Source organism: Cheilinus undulatus, linkage group 21 (genome assembly GCF_018320785.1).
Source record: "Cheilinus undulatus linkage group 21, ASM1832078v1, whole genome shotgun sequence".
Lineage (NCBI taxonomy): Eukaryota > Metazoa > Chordata > Actinopteri > Labriformes > Labridae > Cheilinus > Cheilinus undulatus.
In genome coordinates, this window is record NC_054885.1 from 16,860,665 (window position 1) to 16,881,295 (window position 20,631).

General features: G+C 40.2%; 1 protein-coding gene across 1 annotated transcript in view; it reads left to right on the forward strand.

The window, feature by feature from the left end:
- The first annotated feature begins 1,592 nt into the window (after nt 1-1,592).
- The window catches only part of asic2 (acid-sensing (proton-gated) ion channel 2), a 506,219-nt gene continuing 487,180 nt past the window's right edge, over nt 1,593-20,631 (forward strand). The window contains exons 1-2 of the mRNA XM_041817045.1: nt 1,593-1,619; nt 2,350-2,970. Of these exons, the coding sequence (XP_041672979.1) occupies nt 2,395-2,970 (576 nt within the window). The 5' untranslated portion in view covers nt 1,593-1,619; nt 2,350-2,394. The remainder of the gene's footprint in view (nt 1,620-2,349; nt 2,971-20,631) is intronic.

Below are 20,631 nucleotides of genomic sequence, written 5' to 3' on the forward strand. Positions count from 1 at the left end.
GAATGACTTCTGTTGTGATCTGGAGCTTTATAGAAAATACAATTAAATAAAAATGACTCGACGTTGAAATGGGGCTGGGGGTGTCGTTGGGGAGGCGGGGCGCCCCCCAATAGAATGATAGGGGAAACACTGCACCTGTTTTCATCCAGCACACATATTTTTTTTGCTTTTTTTTTTTTTTTTGGTTTATTAATGACTAAAATTTACAGCTTCCCCTTTCCTTCTGTTTTTATGTAAACATTACGCTTTTGAGTGATTTATTCCAGCGGAACTTCCTACAAGCTTTCAAGCCTTTTTTAAATGGTTGAACTGAATTAAAACAGTTTTAACTGTTATATACAAATACAAATGTTGATACCAGCCAAAAACATTTGGTATTGTTTTGAGTGACAATTTAAAATCAATATGTAGTGCCAAAGATCACTTTGACACCTGGTGATGCATCTTCTCCTCCAGTCCATCTAGACAGTGAAGGTGTTTTACTGTCTCTTTTAGCACCCTCTAACACCCTCACACCCTGCTTTTATTTCTCTCTCACTGCCTCTCCCCTTCTGTCTCCTCAACTCTCTTCACATACTGCCAGCTTTCTCTCACACTTGATCGAAAGCACACACTGCTTGTTGTAAAGATAAAATGCCTGTAACTACAGATATAAGCTCACCGTTTCAGTGTTTCATTGAACATGACAAATGCACAGTGTACTTACTATTCCCTTTATATCTGTAGCCCTCTCCTTTTAGGAAAACTGAATTACTATCCTCTGTGTGACATTGTTGTGCCCTGTGTGACCACAATCCTTTGCTCACTCCTTTGCTCTTCTTTTTTAGTTTTCCTGTTTTAGTTTTTGTCCTCACCCGTCTTTTCAACCTACATCTCCCTCCACCTGTACTCCTCCATCTCCACTTCTGCTTCACTTCCCATGACATGCAATCCCCTCTCCCCGACCGAGCCTCCCCGACTACTGCTTTTTCCCCTCTCTCCTATCTGTCTCTCAGACAGCGTCCTGTTTTGCATCCATCCATCACTCTGTGTTGACGAGAGGTGGAAATATGAAAGCTCAAAGAGACAAATGAGAGCGAAGGTGGTGGTGCTGGAGGAGGAAGAGGAGGGGAGGAAACATTTTCAATAAGAGACTTTGCTGTGGGGAGAGAGCAAGCGAGGAGAGCGCCGTCTTCCCTCCTCTCTTTCTACCCCCCTCCCTCTCTCTTCTCCCCTTTCGCTCTCTCTCTCTCTCTCTCTCTCTCTCTCCCTCTCTGGGAGCATGTGTGTTGGTGTGTGCGCCTCCCGTCTCTCCCGGCTCCGCTGTTGTTCGCCGCCGCCACAGATGAGCTGGGAAGAGGAGGGAAAGCGGATGTATCTGGCCAGAGGAAAACGGGAGGAGTTTGGATCGGCATGCAAGAATAACCAGCGGCTCTGATCATCAGCGACTCTCCCTCTCTCTCTCTCTCTCTGTTTCTCTCCCTCTCTCTCTCTCTCTCTTTTACAGTCTCTCTCTCTCTCTCTCTCTCTCTTTCTCACACACACGCACACCAAACACGCACACAGATCCAAACACACACGTGCACTCTCAGACTCACAGTCGCTGGCTGGATGTCTTCTCGCTAGGGTGATTGAGAGAGGTGCTTAGGCTTGTCATTAGTTGTGTGCACGGGGAAATCCTGAGAAGCCTGGATGTGCGTACTTGTGTTTGTGTTTGTGCATGCACACTCATGCATGAAAGCGACACCGCGAGATAGAGCGTGTGTGATTTTGAAAGGAGATGAGTCGAAACATTAAACACATAGAGGCAGCTTTGATTGGCTTGTGGTTTAAGTGACTCTCACCTTTCGCTGTGGGTGTCACAGAGGACTTGCCTCTGGGATTTATATCAGTGAAACCGAGCAGTCACAGAGGGCGACAGAGGATAGAGCGTGGGGTTGGGGGGGTGCAATTTAAGATTTTGGAAGAGTGTGTTTGATGCTAGTGTAACAGGATCTTCAGGCAGGCTGGCAGCCACAGTAACTTCAGCTTGAGGGAGTCATTGAAAGTGGAAGTGGAGAGGAAAGGGATGCCCCAGGGGAGCATCTTTCTCCTCCTGTTTCTTACTCACTGTAGTTGTTATTTTGGCAGTAGCGATCTTTGCCTCCTTATGTTTACCCCCTATACTTTTTCAAATGTTTCTTGTCATTGTATTTGTTTTTTGTGTGTTATTTTAATTTTATTGTTTCTTTTCTTTCACTTTTAAGCTCTTTTTGCTACTCATGTCTTTCCTTAATATTTTGCTGTTCCTCTCTCTTGCTTTCTTTTTTGTTAATATGAACAGTTTTGTTTATAATGTCTTTAAAGGAAGTTCCCTCCTTGTCTCTGCAGGTGTGAGTGCACCAGGGGCTCCCTGGTCAAGGGGCTGGAGGGCTGATGATGGATCTGAAGGAGAGCTGTGGTAGTCAGGGGAGCCAAGAGAGCTCGAGCCTGCACCCAACCTCCTGGCAGGTCTTTGCCCACACCAGTACGCTGCACGGCCTGCGCTTCATCTTCCCTTATGGTCAGTCTGGTGCACGCCGCTTGCTTTGGGCTCTAGCTTTACTGGCCTGCGTGGGATTGTTAGCTCTGGAGAGTGCTGAACGCCTGGCTTATTTCCTTTCCTACCCTCATGTGACCAGCGTGGACGCTGTGGTGTCAAGCAGCCTTGTCTTTCCTGCCGTAACCATATGTAACCTCAACACCTACCGCTTTAGCCGCCTCACACGCAATGACTTGTACCATGCAGGAGAGCTGCTGAACCTGTTGGATGTGCACATGACAATCCCCCAGCCACACCTGGCAGAGCCTGACGTGCTGGCTTTCCTGGAGGAGAACTCCAACTTCACCGCCTACAGGCCCAAAACATTCAGCATGAAGGAGTTCATGGAGAGAGTCGGCCACGACCTCAAAGAGATGATGCTCTACTGCCGCTACCAAGGCCAGGAGTGCAGCCACAGCGACTTCAAAACCGTGAGTCCACTCATGCCTTCTTTTTAATATAAGCTCTGCTCTTGGATCAGTTGGGGTCAAAGCAGCCTCAAAGCTCTCACAGGAGTCCTCTTCTGAGGTGTTCGGGTTGCGTGTTCTCAGTCTTGCAAGGTTTCCGGAGATGGATGATTTTTTTTTCCTCTGCCAGTAAAATGACTTGATGTATGCTGATAGCTGCTCTTTCCCTCCCACGCTGCTGCTCTGAGAGTTTCCTGCTGGGTTTTCTCCTTCGATCTCTTGTGTTTGGCTGCACAGGTTGATTCTCAGGCTTTGTTCTGCAATATTCTCTGCTGTTGCCTTGTTGTCCTCAGCCTATACATAATAGTATCGTGCTTACCGGCATGTTCAATACTGCAACAGGTCCACATTCTTTCACTGAGAGAAAGTTGCTACTTTGTTGAGTGCCTTTGTGAAAAAGAAAATTCCTTGAAAGCCCTTCAAAACTTTTCAGATTCCTCTAGCTTAGTAGTTTTTTTCTTCTTGACAGAATATCAGAGGATTCAAATGTTTTTGGACCTGTTGAATTGGTTGATAAAACTGAATCTTTAATTATATGGATGATTTCTTTTGTTTATTATGGTCTTTCATTTGGCTAGCATGTTGTTTTGCTGTTGATCTCTGTCAAATCTGTGCTCATAAACCTGGAGGATAAACGCAGAGCCAATTGTTGTATCAACCATAGAACAAAAATGGTAATTTTTAAAGGCTTTTATGTTTCTGCAAATTCTCTACTTCTTTTGGCAGATCAAAGCATGCAATTCCTGGCACAAGTTGATTTTTGACGCTACAAAATAATTCTCAACACCCACTTGTTGCATACTCAGACTCGCTCAGACTGGTTGTTAATTAGGTCTGTCAGTGTAGCTGAGGAGCACATTGCTCACAGTATGTGAAAACTAGAAGAAGGAATATTCTAGCTTTTACAGAGCATATCAGTCTCTCTCTTTGACTGAACTGACCTTGTGGATACATTCCTATCAGTCTTTGCTTCAGTGAAAAACACAAGACTTTAAAGATCTTCCAAGCCTTGGAAAAGTGTTTTGAAGGATTTTTTATTTGCTGTTATTTTACCTTATAAAATACGATGGCATTTCTATAGAGCACTTTTAAGTGGAGAGTGCGTACTTCAGAGCTTAAGATGCATTTATTCAGCTGTTCTAATGCTGAAAGATTGTTGGTAGACATATGAGTGGCATTAGCCTACATCTGTTTTGTCACTGCTGGATTATTATTGCCTGGTAATGCATTTAAAGTGCAGATGTATTCTTGACTGCAGTACATTACAGCTGAAAAATAATGCTGGATTTGATGGTGCTTTATTGAGTGCAAATCCAGTAAAATACCTTGTTGAATCTAGATGGATTAAACTGTCACCAGAAGTGAGCAACAGAAGTTATTAATGTCTTAAACTCAGAGACCCATAATCAAAACCTTATGTTGGCTGAGTGGACAGATGCACAATTTCTACAACTTGAGAAAGTTATAGCACTTCTGATACATTAGATTAACAGATTTGTAATTATTACACCTTGTTTTTCTCAGCCTACATTGATGCAAATACTAAAAGCTCTTGTTCAACAAGGTTGATAAACTAAAGATACCTACATGACACCCCTTCAACCAGTGGTTTCTAACCTTTTTTTTTTCTTTTTTTAAGCCCCCATGGAAAAAAGTGATACATTGTTTAAAAAAAAAAAAAAAATGTATTGTTTCAATACAACACTTCTTTTTTGTAGATTTATATTTTGGATTTTTACGACTTTATTTAGAGAAGGAAAGTTCATAGAGTCAGAAACAGAATTGGGAGAGGGGGGAATGACATGAGGGAAAGGAGCCACAGGCTGGACTCTGAACCTTGGCAACACAATGACATGGGGCGTGACCTAACAACAAGGCACCCCTGACTTCTTTAAGTCATAACTGCCTGCCTATTTATTTTTCATTACAGATTCTTTGGCCTAAGAGTATAAAAGGAATCTGAAAAAAACTGGGTTCATTTCTGTGTATACTGATTTAAGATTTGGGAAATACAAGCACTGAAATTGGATCAGCACTCTGTAATGCAGTTAATCTCAACTGATGGATCCAAATCACCAAGAGGAGAGAAAACAATTTTTCTGTCTTTGACTGAGTAGAGTTGCCAGCTTAAACAGAAGGTGCCAAATTGTTATTTTAGCCCGCTGGCAAAGTTAAAGAGTTAATAAGCTGCATCTGATATGAATGTACAACCAACCGCATTTACACAGGAAGGTTTGTCAGTATTACCTGAAATGTTTTCATGGCACTTTTTGCTACTTGGAAAAGGAGATATATTACTCTATATGGATTTATTTGTGTCAGAAATGGCTTTAAAATTATTTTCCTAATTATTTATGCACGTCGCGCCCATTGTTAAAAATGTATGTATCATCACTATATGAACTGTTAAAACGCAATTAAACAGGGCTTTTTTTCTGTAAATATTGCAATAACTGATGGGAAAAACATTTTTTTATTTAGGATGAATTACTTTCATGGTCCTTTAAAGTGGCAGGAACTGTATTAGATTTTTGACAGTATTGGATGTACGGTAATTTCAATTGTATTTCATTATTTTTAGCTGATACTTTGATAAACACGCCTTTTTTTATTGTTTCATTTAAAAACTCCTGAACCTGATCAAACCTATGATACGATATGATACCTATGATATGATATTGTGACAGTCTATTTCTAATTTTTTTTAATTTTTTTTATTTTTTAGGCTTTGTTTAGAGATGGAGTCAGAAATAGAGATGAAAGAGTGGGATGAGACATGGGGAAAAGAGGTTGCTGGCTGGACTTGAACCCAGGCTGCCTGCATACATGTAGTGGTATCTAACTGCTAGACCATCTGCACCCAAGTCTATTTGTTTTTTAAACAGACATAAAGTAAGACAAAACACATTTGATTTCAGCATTAATGATAAATGTGTTCTTTTTAAATATAAAAATTCAGTAATTAACACTGGAGACATTTGGTTTTCATGTACAGCATGCAAAATGTAATATTAACAGTTAGAGCTAACAAGCTCTTAAAGCCTCTCTGGGAGCTACAAATAGCACTGTACAGACAGTAAACCCTTTATGCCAAAAATAAATAAATAAACTGTTATTTTTAGGGCCAATACACTCAATTTTAAATGAATTCTTGTAAATGAATAACAGTTTTACAAGGTAGGTTACATAAAAATCCTGAGAAAGTGCTTGAAACACCACAACAAATTCTTCTCAGACTGAAACATTAAATAAGCTGTAGCTCAGACCAAAAATTTAAATTCTTAAAACATTCCTTTTAAAGTATATGGAATGAGTAAAACAAACAAACAAACAAACAAAAAAACAGCTGAGGTAGTCATTCTGCCTGAAACTCTATGTGAACCATTGTTTTTGTGTTTATTTAGGTTGTTACACCCTCTGATGCCAACAAATGATTAAGCTTTTATCTGCTGGGTCTGGTATTATGTTGGTATTACTGAGTATTCCTAAGTTGAAGTTTAAGCTCTGGCATCAGAGCTTAGTGAATGCTGGTATTCTCCACAGCAGGCAAGTAGGACCATCAATGCTATTTGATACAAACTCTAGAGAGATAAAATTCACCTTTGATATTACCTGTGACTGATTGCACAACTACAGCGAGGTTCTCAAAAGATTTTGTATTGCACAGAAATGAATGAAAACCAATGAGTCCCTTGTGTGGCACAGATAAATCAGAGTTCCTACAGCACAGCTGCATCAACTTTTTTATTTCTTATATTGTTTTGGAGCCCTGCTATGGCTCATGTGATAATTTCCTAACTAGTACTGCTCCTATATAAACATAGATTCTAGCTGATTCTGCCAGTTTGTCAAGCACACCATTAACAGCACCATGAAGCTGGCTTGTGGATCTTTCTTTTTCCTGAAGGTTCACTATCGTTACCCGCAATTTCCACATATGACGAGTGTGCCGTGCACAGAAGTGTCGCGGATTTGCCCAGATCAAAGGCGAGCGACCTCGCCCACTGGAAGCGTGTCTAGAGCGCCGAGCTGCAGCGCGTAGCCCTGACCAGCGGGCAGAGATCACAGGAGAACTGTGAGTTCACACAGGAATAGTATGTCAACGTCGGACTATTTTACCTTTTGGGGTTAATTTATCATCCATTCCGGTATTAGTCCATGATATTATTGCTTTCGCCCTTGGGTGAGTACATTAGGAAGTTAAAAGGTTAATGTTTTTCTTAAAGGATTTGTGGTTTTATGCCAGTTTTTTTGGCTAAATGTCCTCAGAAGTTAACTTTTCTTTGTCAGTGGCGCTGTTGTAGCTCTGTGACCCACTGACCTCTCGCTGACCCTTTACTCTTGCTGTAGGATGAGTCGTAATGTTGATACAGTGATGATTTACGATAAAGAGTCCGTGCATTGTGTTGTATTTTGAAACAACTGGATATTCTACGCCTGTGGCTTCCTGTTTAGAACTTTCTGATCGACGGGAATGGACGTGGTTTGGCAGCAGCTGGCGCTGAAAATAGACCTGCAGTGTATCTTGAACAAAGCAGAGTGGGCTGTGGAACTGCTCTGATGGACTAGAGAAGGAGCGATGTGCTGCTAAGTACGATTCGCCGGCAGATCGCAGCACTGTCGCTGTATGTGGAAATTGGAGGTTGTTAACAGAGCACATCTGCACCTCATCTGTGTTGTGTTGTAAGAAATGTGTATTTGTGGATTGATATCTTGGTGTTTTATGCTGAGAGATACTCAATGCTGTTCTGCTAATTGGAAAAACAACAGCAGTGGATCGCTCTTTGGCTGTAATGATTTCCTCTTCATGCCTTTAGATGGATGGTCCCCCCTGCTGCTTTGAATCCTATCACAATGAGATGCAGAAAGTTTCATGTGAGCCAAGAGAACATGTTTTCTTTTTTAATGATTTCTTTCAGTTGAATCTTCGGGGAGTAACACACTTAGCATGGCTTTGTCACTGCCTTGCCATGCAGCCTAGAGGATCTCTGTTTGCTCTCCTTAGTAACTGTTTGTACCGTCTCTACCATGTTGTACGACACATCCTTGACCTCGAGCTGGGTTCCAGATAATCATGTTGACAGAGAGCCTACTAGAAGGCACTGTCATCCTCTTTGCCCTCCTCCTGTTGCTACTGCCAAGCTCCTCCTGACTCCTCCAGACTCCTCTCTGCCGTTTCGCTCTGTTTCTTCCCTCTCTGTCACTGCAGCGACACACCTTCTCTCCGGCGCCCTCTGGGAGGAGTGAAAGGAAAAAGAAAAAACCCAGGTCCCCCAAAAATAGAAAATTCATGCATGAGTGCACACAGAAACACACATGCAGTAGAACACAAGCACACTAAAGTATAAACATACATGAATGAGTCCACACGCACAGAGGGACAGCATTAGTACGGCACTCCAGGGACCAAAGTCAGCGTTTGACTGACGTTGTGATGAATGACCGTAGGGAGGATTGTGGGGACTCAGGAGTCAGTGTGATGTGACTGATGGAACTGGAGCAGAGCAGCACAAAAAGGGAAACAGCCTCAGTGTGCACTTTTCCACCTATGTGCGTGCATTTTGTGTTGCCTCGCATAATTTTGGCACCTTTCAAACGTACAGGCGGCTCATCTTGCTAATCTATGTTCATATGTTAGCACATCTGCAGCCCACCTGACAGAGTTCTCTCTAAATAGGCACACTGGTACTCTTGTTTTCTCAAGGATGTCAAAAATTGGACACATTTTAAGCCTAATGGAGCATTCTTCCATCCAAGCAGAGCTGGTGAACAATAGAAAAGCCTGTATTAACCTGTATGGAGATTCTTGTAGAGTTTTTTCGGTACAGCACCTCCACAAGGTTCCTGAATGTCTGAGGTATACTCAGTAAAATGTGACTGCATAGTATTTTATAAAGTATTTGTATTATTTGGAAAAGCCAGTTTACTCTTAATCTAATTCAAGAAGCTAGAATTTTGTACATTTTAATTTTACACAGACCAATGGTTGAAACCATTTTTGATCTTGTCCACCTGGGAGTGCAGATAACTTAATTTCCTCAGCACTCCAAATCATGCTTATTTCAAAACTTGTTCACAGTTCATGAATTAAGGGAATGTTAAGGATTTCTAATCCATTCTAATGTCTAGTAATAAAGACTGTATTGCTGTGGTTGTTTCTCCCTCTTAAGAATCAAAGATCTCAGTCACGTTCCTTCAGTTGCACCTGTAATAATAAGGTGTTTTAGAAAAATCTTTCTCTGTGGATTTTTGCCTGCGGTATTTTAGTAGGGTTTGGATGTATGCCATCTTGCCCTGAAATATGAGCACCTCTCTTACATCATAGAAAATTAATACACTTTGAAAGAGCAAAGGCTAAATGGCATACATTAAACTAGTCTGACTTTCCTGTAAGTAGTCATCCGTCATCATCTATTAAGTAAATTTATCATGGGATGAGATACGCCAGGATCTATATTTCATGTTAGCCACCTATCCTGTGTGGTATACCATGCTGTTCAAATTTCTTCAGCCTTGAGAAAATCGGATGATGTCAGAATGACTTGCTCATCTTTCTTGTAAGCGCGAATCCCTGGACTTTCCACTGTCTGTTTTTGTTTTGCCATGTGTGATAGCAACCATGGTTAAACGCTGATTGATCACACTGACTAGCCACATCAGTGTCTGCCAGAGTGAATCAGCTCACTGAGCTCGCCCTGCACTTGCTGCATGCTTCAGTTATATATATAAACACCCCTGGAGCACTGCAGGCTGAGGAGAGGACCCTATCACAGACTCAGCCTTAATGTGCAACCTGATAGCAGCCAGACCCTGAGCGCTGTATCACAGACACTAATTAGCCAGTTGTCTTTTCCTCTGACTGGAGCCTTGTACGAACAGCACTGTAAATGTAATGATCCTGGCTGTTTACAGCTATAGCAATTAACCATTACACACAACCTGTGGCCTTAGCACTTCACTGGCTGATTATTGCTTGGTCATATTCTCCTTGCTTCTCACAGGCAGAGCAACAAAGGAGGGATGTTTTGTTGGTCCATCACAAATCAGGGCATTTAGTGCTTCCTAATCTGTCCTCCCTCTCCTTCTCCTGCAGCACTTCCACCTCTGTAACCACATTTTTATCACTTTCAGATTCTTTCTGCAGCATTTAAAACCCCAGTGAATCATATTAATTTTTAGTGGACATAGTGTATTAATCACCAATGTGGCATCTCTATGGCATTTTACTTTCCCGGCAGGCATGATGTTTGAGTGTCTTAAAGGGCACGAAAAGCACCGCTGCCACCCACAAGCCTCCCTCTCCAGAACACCCCTGAGAGGCAGAAGCAACCTGTTCTGTTTAACCAGCTCAGAAGATAAACTGGAGCGCAGCCACAGACAGAAAGCTCACTGTGGATAGTGCTCATGTGGTAGACACTGCAGCTGTCTGCAGTGGTGGATTATGGTAGTCTGATGATATAGTGTCTGCTGTGGTGAGGCTTAAAGGGACAGGCGATTTTCTCAGAAGGCTTTTTTCTGACCCTTGAATAACTGATACTGGGTTTGGGAGACACTTGAAATGATCTCATTGGTTAGTTTTCTGTCCAACAGAAAATAAGCAACTTCAGAGTTTATGAACACCTGACTGAGTTGTGAGCCCTCTGCGTTCAAAATTAAAGAAACATTGCTCTTTAGCCCTGAACAGAGCTACCAGGAAGAAATATCGATTCAATATAGGCTATATTATATATATACTGTGACACTGCAAGCAAGGGAATATATAACACTCTACATGCAATTTTCATGACTCTGCATGTTCTTGGAGTGGATACTTGCTCTTCACACTATGGATGTACTGTTTGTATATCTCTTGTGTTTAAAGTGTAATATGGCACAAAAGAAGAGAGTTAAATAAAAAATCCCTCAGGGTTTGTTGATATCAGCTGTTTGTTCCCATGGATGGAAAAGCAGGACATTGCTCTTTTTGTCTATTTTTTGCTTAGAGGTTTAGATGTTTTATACCTGGTTTTCTCGAGTTAACTCCTCCAGGCCGCCACATGGAGGAAGAGATAGCCCTGCCCATGTGGGGATGCTGAGTTTAGTAGCATAACAATGTTGTTTCACTTCAAGAAAACAGTGAAAAGAGAACCAGTAGATTTTCCTGACTTAAAGACTCTCCATGGCCTCGAAAGACAAACATAACAACAGCATCATATTTGAGATGAAAATTTTTACTTAGAATTGATTGCAATTTCTTGTTTTCAGATGCTTAGTTGCACTGATCTGTTGCTGTCTGCCAACTTAAAGTAGAATCCTGTAATATAGAACCACAGATTGTATACCTGGTTGACAGTAAGGCTACAAATAAATTAGAGGAAACAAGTATGTGTCAGACAACCCAGAATCTATAGTACATCTAGTACATCCAATAAGAAACGGCAGATTATATAACTGTCCTGCACTTTCTTTCGGCAGTGGTTTTAGCAGGACAAACTATGGGCAAGACAGCTTTCCTTACACATCAGATTATAAAATATATATAAAATTTTTAAAGATAAAATGCATTTATAACCAATAGCAACAGTCAAAGTGATGTGTCACAGAAATAGACATAAAACAACCCCTTTTCAGGTATCCTTTAAATTATTATGTGGCCTTACTTCACTGCATGGTTGACAGAGTGCTGTGTGATGGAACGGTTGTTGAAAAATGAAGGATGCTCCACAATGTCAATACAAACCTATGAAAAAATCCCTGTTTGTGAGTGAAATAACCAGTGCATCAGTAATCTTTGTTTAATGTTTTGGCTTTGACACCTTGTACTCTCTTGAACTAGAAAGGAAAATAGAAGTTTATGGGTGATACAGAGAGCTGTGTCACTGACTGAGGAAAGGACAACTCAGGATGGGATGTGTCTGGATGTTGAAGTTGGAGGAGAAGTGAGAGAACAGCCCATTACCTCAGGCTGGCAGGACACCTATTCTATTAAGGCCACAGCAGGAGAGGGAGATCTGTATGCATTAAGGATACACAATTAATTGAATTTTAAACAGGATCAGGATTTTGGCTTTCTGACAATCAAAGAAACAGGAGTGACTGATTATTTGCACTTGAAATTAGGGCTGGGCGATATATTGAGTATACTCGATGTATCATGGCCTTTGCCACGCACGATGTATAAAATGACTATATCACGAACATTGAGTATAACTTATGTGGAAGTTTTAATCCGTCAGCATGAATTTCTCACTGGAGTTTTGCCTTTCCCATTGTCCCTGAACGCATCTCTCACAGTAGAGAGCTCTCTCTCTCTCTCTCTTGTGCCCATCCAGAAAACTCCTCCGCACATGCGCGTTTTTGTATCAGCAACGAGAGAAGCAGGGGAGAGGACAGTAAACAGAGCAGCGTGGCAAGGTAGCGGTGAGTTAGCTGCGTTTTGAGACGGACAACGAGAAACAGAACTGGATCTGCAGTGTTGAGCAGTCATTCAACTTTGAAAAGAAAGAGGTCGAACTCGCGGTATTCGTTAAAAATACGCTGCAAGATGACTCTGAGATAGTGGCAGCAGTAACACAACACTTTGCATAAGACATGAGCCCAGTGTTGTTGAAAAGCCAGAATTTAAAGATCTCATAAAACACTTAACCCAGAATACGAGATTTGCCTGGGTGCGAACATTTTGCTGAAAACTCCCTGCAAGAGTCGTACATGTCAGAGAAAAGACGGCCCAGAAGCGGACAAATGTGATCCACTTCTCCACAACTATGGAGCCTAAATCTCAGTCTAACAGCTCAAAACACCGTCAATGAGGAGTTAAAATGTTCCCGCCTCCAGACAAGCTTTTCCCCCCATGATCACACAGGACAGTTTCTTGAATAAGGTCTAAAAACGCTCTCATGTTACGAACTTGTCAGAAACTGCTCCAGGGTTCATCAGCACAGATGATGGACTAACATAATCACAGCTGTGAGCCTGCATGGAGGACTAGACTGCAGGATTTTGGCCTTTGGTTGCTTGCAGGATTGGTAAGTTTGGTGTAGGTTTGTTTCACCCTTAATGAGGAAAATAATCATTTTATAAACAGCAATAGTAAACATAACACAGAAAACATTTCAGGACTTTCCATACACTGTAAAAGACCGAGTATTTCATGATTTATGTGTTTTTGATTTATTAGTAAAAGATTGAATGAAGTCCTTTTTAAAATAAAACTACTAAATTTGACTTTGTATTTATTTTTACCCTTTCTGCATACAATTTTATTAAAAATCCAGTAGAACAGTCTATATTTATCACCAAACTAGTGTCATTTGGGGATGAATTAAACATTATACAGCTGCTGAGAGGACATTTCAATGTATGGTGTATCGGGATATAGCAAAAACATATCAGGATATCAATTTTAGGCCCAGCTCTACTTGAAATGCATACTCTGCCCTTAGAAAACTGTATGTGGCCATATATTTCAACTAAAAAGACATGTCATTTCTGTATGTATATTTTGTTAGATTATATATCATGTTCTCTACATGTATTTGCTTCTATTAATGTGTTGTGTTTGATATTATGGTGATGATTATATATGGTGTAATAGGGAAGGGTTACCTGTGGGGTGGGAATCTGTGGTTATCTTAAACATGTTTTAAAAACCAAATAGGAAATAAAGACGATGAAAACACAAAGTAAAAGCAGAGAACAGTTTGCAGAGAAAAATATTTCACTTAAATCTTACTAAAGCTGTCATATTAGGCTAAAATGTTTAGTATCCTTAAAAAATTCATTCTTACAGAAGGATGAATGCTGAACATTAAAGCTTTTCTTCGACATTTACTTCTGACATGCTTTTGCTTTAGTATAAGCATATTTGTAACTGTAAAAATTAAGTGTTTTTAGGGTGTTTCTGCTTTGTTGTTAAAGGCCTGTGAGGGTCAAAATGGCCTGGGCATTTTTTTCAACATTGTGCAGTCTGGGCAATGCATATCTAGTAGGATGTAATGAGGAGGGTGTTTTTAAATAAACTGTAAACACTAAAACATGTCTCTTAACAATCAATAACATGATTAGAAACTATCCTCTCTATATTGGCTGAAATGTGATAATAATTGAGGCCAAAATCATGCAACCCAAGTATGCATGTTTTTTCACGTCTTCTTTTGCAAGTGTGTTGCAGCTGCTTGATACAATAGCTCTTGATTGTTTTCAGCAGATACTTCTAACTACTGATCACTAATGGCTATAAATTTAAAGTTCAACTGGCTAGTTAACTTGCATTCTTTTGATCTTCTTGCATGAGTAAAAAATGTGAGCTGCTTGTATCGGTAGTCAGCTTCCTAGAAACTTGTCTTGAATAATAATTATATTATGCCTCATTGATCTGCTTAGGAAATCTTCTTTTTGTGCATCTACCTCTGCAGACTGTCAACTCAGACCTGACCAGGATAATGATGAGAATTCAGTTACTTTCTTTTCGGCTATTTAACTTTACAGTGCTGAAACAGAAGCAGTCTTTTTATAACCAGTATGATTTTCCTTGTGCTAAAATTGGCTCTAACAGCTTTTATTTTGGAGATGATTCTGTTCTATTACGTGCAGTTATATGTTACACACTTACACAAACTGATGTCAACTGTAGTGAGATTATGTTTTGTTGTTTTCCATAAAATGTTTTCTTTCTGCTTTGGAAAATGTTTTGGGCCAGTGTGACTGCCCATGATTGCCATCACATTTTGATTCTCTGCAGCTCCAGAGTGTTTGCAGCTTTCGGCACTGTCAGGCTCCTCAATCAGACAGTCAAAATGTTATTTCTAAATATGTTTCCTCAGCACATAACCTGAGGTGACACAAGCCGCCGATACTTTCTTTGAAACCTTTGAATTTTGAATAACAGCTTTAAACCCATGGGGAATTTTTGAAAACACAGAAAGGTGCAGTTTGTAAAACCTTATGATTTGCTTGTTATATCAGCGTAAAATAGTGTCATCATGAGCCCTTGTTTTTTTTTTTTTGTTTTTGTTTTGCCTTTCTTCGCAGCAGGATGCTTCTGTTTTAGCTCTCTAACCTGTCAGGTAAAGGGTTAGGCAAAGTCTACAAAAACAATGATCTTGATGCGTAGGTCTCAAGAGTTGGTGTAGATCTTTTGATTTTGATTGAAGCTCCTTAATATGCTTCCGTAAGTCTCAGACAGCTCTGTCAAGGTATGATCTGGTACATGGTCTGAAATAGAGATATACTTTCTCAGAAAAAGTTGAAAATAAAAAGTGAGTAAAGATACTGTTGCTGGAATGCCTGAGGCATTCAGTTTAGAAAGGCAGGTTTTAGGTGTATATTCTTGTCACAGTGACACCTCATCTTCGTAATGGCTTAAAGTGTAAAAGCTGCTGTCCCCGGGCTGTTGCATATGTGACAACTGAAGTGGAGGAGTTCTAGCAGATATTTAAAGGGCAGTAGTGCACTGAACCATGTTGGGAAAAAAGCAGAAGGCATTTTTGCTTTGATAAACTTACCTTGGTAAACATAATTCTGCTTTTTTATGGCATATATTTGCATGAACAGCATACAGCATTTATATCATTTATGGTCTTTTATGTTGGACCAACATGCCTCTTTTAGCTCGATGCAGGTGTGCAGAACTGATTGTATCTGTGCATGATTGAAGGTGAGTTGTATTGAAGGAAATACACGTTTCTACATAAAAAATGTTTCTAGAACAACATGCGGTTGACAATCAGCTTTGTTTGCTGTGTAAATACAGATGATAACTACATGATGATAACTATAGATAATTAACTTATAATTCCTCTGCTTGCTGACAGCTTGGTGAATTTTATCAGCACAGTGGTCCAACATTTAAATTCATGCTGTTTGCAAAGATACTGCGCATCCTGTGCTCTCTATGGCCTCCTCTGTTTTTCTATTACCTCTCATGTCTCAGCCTTTCTCACTCCATAATTTACCACATAGTGTGTGAGCAGAGTGATAGATGCTCACGCATGGCTGGGTGCTATTAAAAATCATGCCCTCTTTAAACAGGCAGATAGACATTTATGATTCCTCTTTGTCCAGCTGTGTTTTTGTGTAATCCATGGAAGCTACTAGAGGTGGGCGGTAAACCAGTATTACTACTGTCACCATTAAAATTTTTGCCACAGAATGGATTTCTGCAACACCGTCATCACCGGTTTAGATGCCCACGTTGTGCTGTGATGCACGTGTGGGGCATATCCGCTCCCACAGCTGGCAGAGCAATTACCTTGTGATGGACAGCTCAGGCTGAGTCCAGTCAATAGCACATTTAGCTCTATATGTAGCCAGGTAACTAACCGAATGTCACCTGCTCTTGCCATTGAAACTAAGCATGGTTAGCAGGCAAAAACACATGTTCTTTCCTCTCAAAGTTTGACAGCTGTACCGCAACATAGTCAGTGTGCCGTCTCTTTCAGCCTGCCTGGGGCTTTAACACAAGCTAAGTGCCGCTTTGGCTGGTCTCAGTTTGTCGAGAGCCCATCTTACAATGGCTTAAACAACCATTTAAAGGTCTAATTTAACTTTTTTTAATTTTTATTTATTTTTTTTTTTGGGCCTTTTCATGCCTTTAATTTGATAGAGGAAGGACAGTGGATAGACTCGGAAACAGGGAGAGAGTGGGGAGAGACATGCGGTAAAGGGCCTCAGGCCAGATTCGAACCCAGGCCGCCCGCATACATGGGTAGCGCTTTAAACTACTCGACCATGTGCACTCCCCCAAATTTAACTTTTAACTGTCTTTTCTCAGTCCACAGTGAGTCAAAGATTCAGGCTACGATGTTAAATGAGGTCAGAAAAGCTGCTGTAAACCAGCTGCAAAAACTCTTTGGTACGGCAAGCAAACTCAATGCTAAACACACCACTTCTGTCAAGCTCTTTACAATAAAAGTTTGTGGCCATTATTTTTCTGAAACGCTTTTATTGTGAATGCTTTCACCAGGAAACATGTTCAAGTCATTAGCAGCTTAACACACCTCATCAGGATAGAGATGAAATGTGAAACTTGGAGAGCAGTTAAACAGAAGTAAACCCAGAGAGGCTTAATAAAAGACGTAACATTTTTTCTGTGTTCCTATGCTTTGACATAAATTGAGTATGCCATCAAAGGTTTGTTTTAAGTTTGAGAAAGGGGTTGATTACACTTGAATTTGGATTGAAAAGCATTATCTCTTTTTAATTTTGTAATACCGCGATATAATACCGTTACTGTCAAAGGCAGGAAAAATACCGTGATATGATTTTTAGGCCACATTGCCCAGGCCTAGAAGCTACACAGGAGCTCATTGAGCTCCTTAAAGACTCACCTGAGTGCTGTGTGCCCAGGGGCTAACAAGTCTGTTGGCTGCTGTAAACAGATATAAATGAATGTAAGGGACCACTGCTTGAATACATACCTTGATATTTTGAGTTGGAGTATCATTTGTCTTTAACACAGAGCACTTGTAGTCATATTCTGGGAATATGGGTCTGAAAGATATTTTGTTTTTGCAGTTTAAACAGGGCTAAAAGCTGAAACCTTACATTACAGAGGGCCCTACCTTTCATCCCTATGCAAAGATGCAAAATGCAGCTGTCTACCTGTGTTGTTTGCCCATTTTTGTAATCATGTTAATTTTTCTTTAATGTAAAGAGACGAAACATTAGAGTTAGATCATGATCCTGTGGTATTGCTCAGGATTTTAAGAATATATGCCTTTTTATAGTTGTCTTATATTTTTCATTGTTCTATGTGTCTAATTGCGTGCTTTGTTTACACCACTCTTGCTGCTGTAAATTTGAAATTTCCCTTTTGGGACTAATAAAAGAATATCTTTTCTTACATAAACACCATCTAACTAGTGTTGAACTTGCCAGCAAGTACAACTAGTTCCTAAAGTGAATGAGAGCTAAAGCCATAGTTTATTTTATTATAATTTCCAAAATGCTTATGAAGAATCAACCTAAATAGCATCAAGACTGTAGCAAGTTGTCTTGAAAAAGTAAAAAAACAAAGTAAAAAAAAAAAATTTTTTAAAGTTGGCCCTAAATACACATGTGCACCTTGGACCATACAGCAGAGACTGTTTCAGAATTGCCCTTATACTTCAAATGTCAAGGTACCCTTAAGCACTTACACCTGCCAGCAGCTGGCGACCCTGTCTCCAGGTGCGACCTCTGTCATACTGGAAAGGACCTGACATCGATGTCAGGACAATGTGTGCTCTTTTTGTCAAAATGACTCTTGTGTGCAGGACAGCATCAGTTGAAGTCGCAGATGTTTGCCCCACAAGGCCAAAGTCAGATTGATTCTCTGTCTGTGCTTTGACTTTGTTGACCTGAGGTTTACTTTTCACTGCGTCTTGAGCTGTAGCTGTCATTGTGGAAAACACAGGCTCCAAACAGAACAAATATTCGTAGTTCATTCAGACCCAACTCTGCATCTCTTGAAGAATTTTTAAGCTTTTTGTTCTGGTTTAATGACAGTCAAAATATCTGACTTGTTTCCCTTTTGCTTTTTTTTATTAAATTATTATCAGGATTTGAAGTTGACAGCTATTTTTTAAGCATATTAAAAAGATTTTAAAAACTGCAGCCACTTGTCTCAAGTGTGGTGAACACAGTGAAATATTCACTATTTGAAGCTTTAAAAGATATTTTGTTCAGGAGGGTTTAAAGTAACCTGACACCAGATTACTGTTTCATTTATTGACTGAATGGGGTACATTTCGCATTCATCTTGAAAACCTCCCTTACAAAGCATTTGGGAAAGGCAAAATAATTCACAGCAAGTGATTGGATGAATGTTCTGCTTGTCACATTTAATATGGGCCAATCAGAACACGTGACATGGTAGGCATACTTAGATTCTGTGAGTAACAAGAGCTCAGCAGGCGGGTAACTCGAATGGTGGATAACGTAGGTGGATAAAACTTATGCCAAGGCTGGTCTGGACTTGGGAGAAGTACAAAAACATATTCTCTGCCAGGAGGGGCTTTTATTGTGGTTATGGGCTACTCTTTCAGTACAGTAATTCTGCCCAGATCGAATAGAAACTGCTGCTGTAGTAGCAGCCATTGTGTAAACAGACTTACAGTAAAACTAAACCCCACCCTTGATTATTGTAATCAAGGGTGCTGAAGCTGGTCAGGCGAAGAGCGAAAACATCTTTCTGCCATGAAAGGATTTAAATGCCGTTTCGTGTAAAAATGTTACTTAGAAAACAGTCACATTCATCACAGGGTCATTGTATTAGCAGGTGTGATGTGAGCCTGATATACTGTGTAGGGCGTAGCTAACATGAACAGCTAGCACCGCCGGCCTTCATTCCTCTTTTCAGTTGATATCACACTTTGATATGTGGCCTCTTTTCATTTTGGTTGAGCAGTAATACGTAAGTTCAACCCTCGAAAGCCTACATACGACTTTATTTCCATTTAGTACTTCAAAAGTCATTCAGCACTGCTCCTGCTACACGCTAACGGCTAAGCTTCTCATATTTAAAGTGCCAGGGGAAAGCTCAGAAAGGAAGGCAGCAGCCATTATCTGAAGCTACAGCAGCTGTTTGTGAGAGAGGTTCATCACAGTTTAAAAGAGCTTTTAAGGCAGAGATTTCAAACCTGTGTTTATAAAAAAAATATAGGTAATTAGTTTGATCAACTCGTAATCTCTCGCCGCCTGATTTGATGAACAAATTTAACAGTTTAACTGTTTAACCATGTGCATCCCTAGATCTGATAAACCTGGCACTGTGCTATAGCTACATCACTGCTAATCGCTACACTGGCAGCCGGCATTGCTTTCAGCTTTCAGTAAAACTAAACCCCACCCGTAGCTACCGCCCCGTTTTTCTTAAATAACACTGATGGTCAAGTCTGTGTTCCCAGACCTGGCACAATCATTTCAGATTGGAGCTTTGCAAGCTGATTTGCCAGACATCGAATCAATTCTTTGTGTGATAATTTGGAAAATTAAATATCATATTTGCTCAATAGTGTTCAAGTATGAGGTGATAATATGCCAGTCTAACAGAAAGTATCCCATTTAATGTGGACCTTTACACAGCCAAATCTGATTCAGGCTAATTTCGGTCACCTAATTTGTGTCAGTCAGGCAGTCTTTGAAATTCCATGTTAAAAATTACAGTTTCCAAGTCAGTGCGTATAATATCCGTGAACAAGAACCCCTGCAATCCAACCTTCAAACCCAAAACAACACAAACAGCAAAAATGCTGAACATTTCTATGAAGACGTCAAGTTTAAATACCATTTGTTGTTGGTGTCATAATTTATTTTCTGGATGAGCTGTAACCAGGTCTTTGCTGTTTTAATTCTGAATCTTCTTTGAAGTGTTTAGAAATTTCAGAGGGTTGTGCCTTTTTAATCCAAAATGCAGTTTGTCAGAATTTCCTTTTGATGTACTTTCCTTGGTTTTGACAGTGAAGTAAAGGTCTTATTTTGTTAGTGCTGAGTGTATAAAGCCTGTTGACATTCAGATTTAAGTTAGAACTTTAAGTACCAAAAAAAATGGCACAGATATAAATGAGTGTTTATGTTGATATCACCACCTTATTAATGTTAAAAACACAGTTCTTGTGGCTGTGTTGCATTCTGGTCAGTCTGCCAGAAATAATCAGGGTTTTGCTA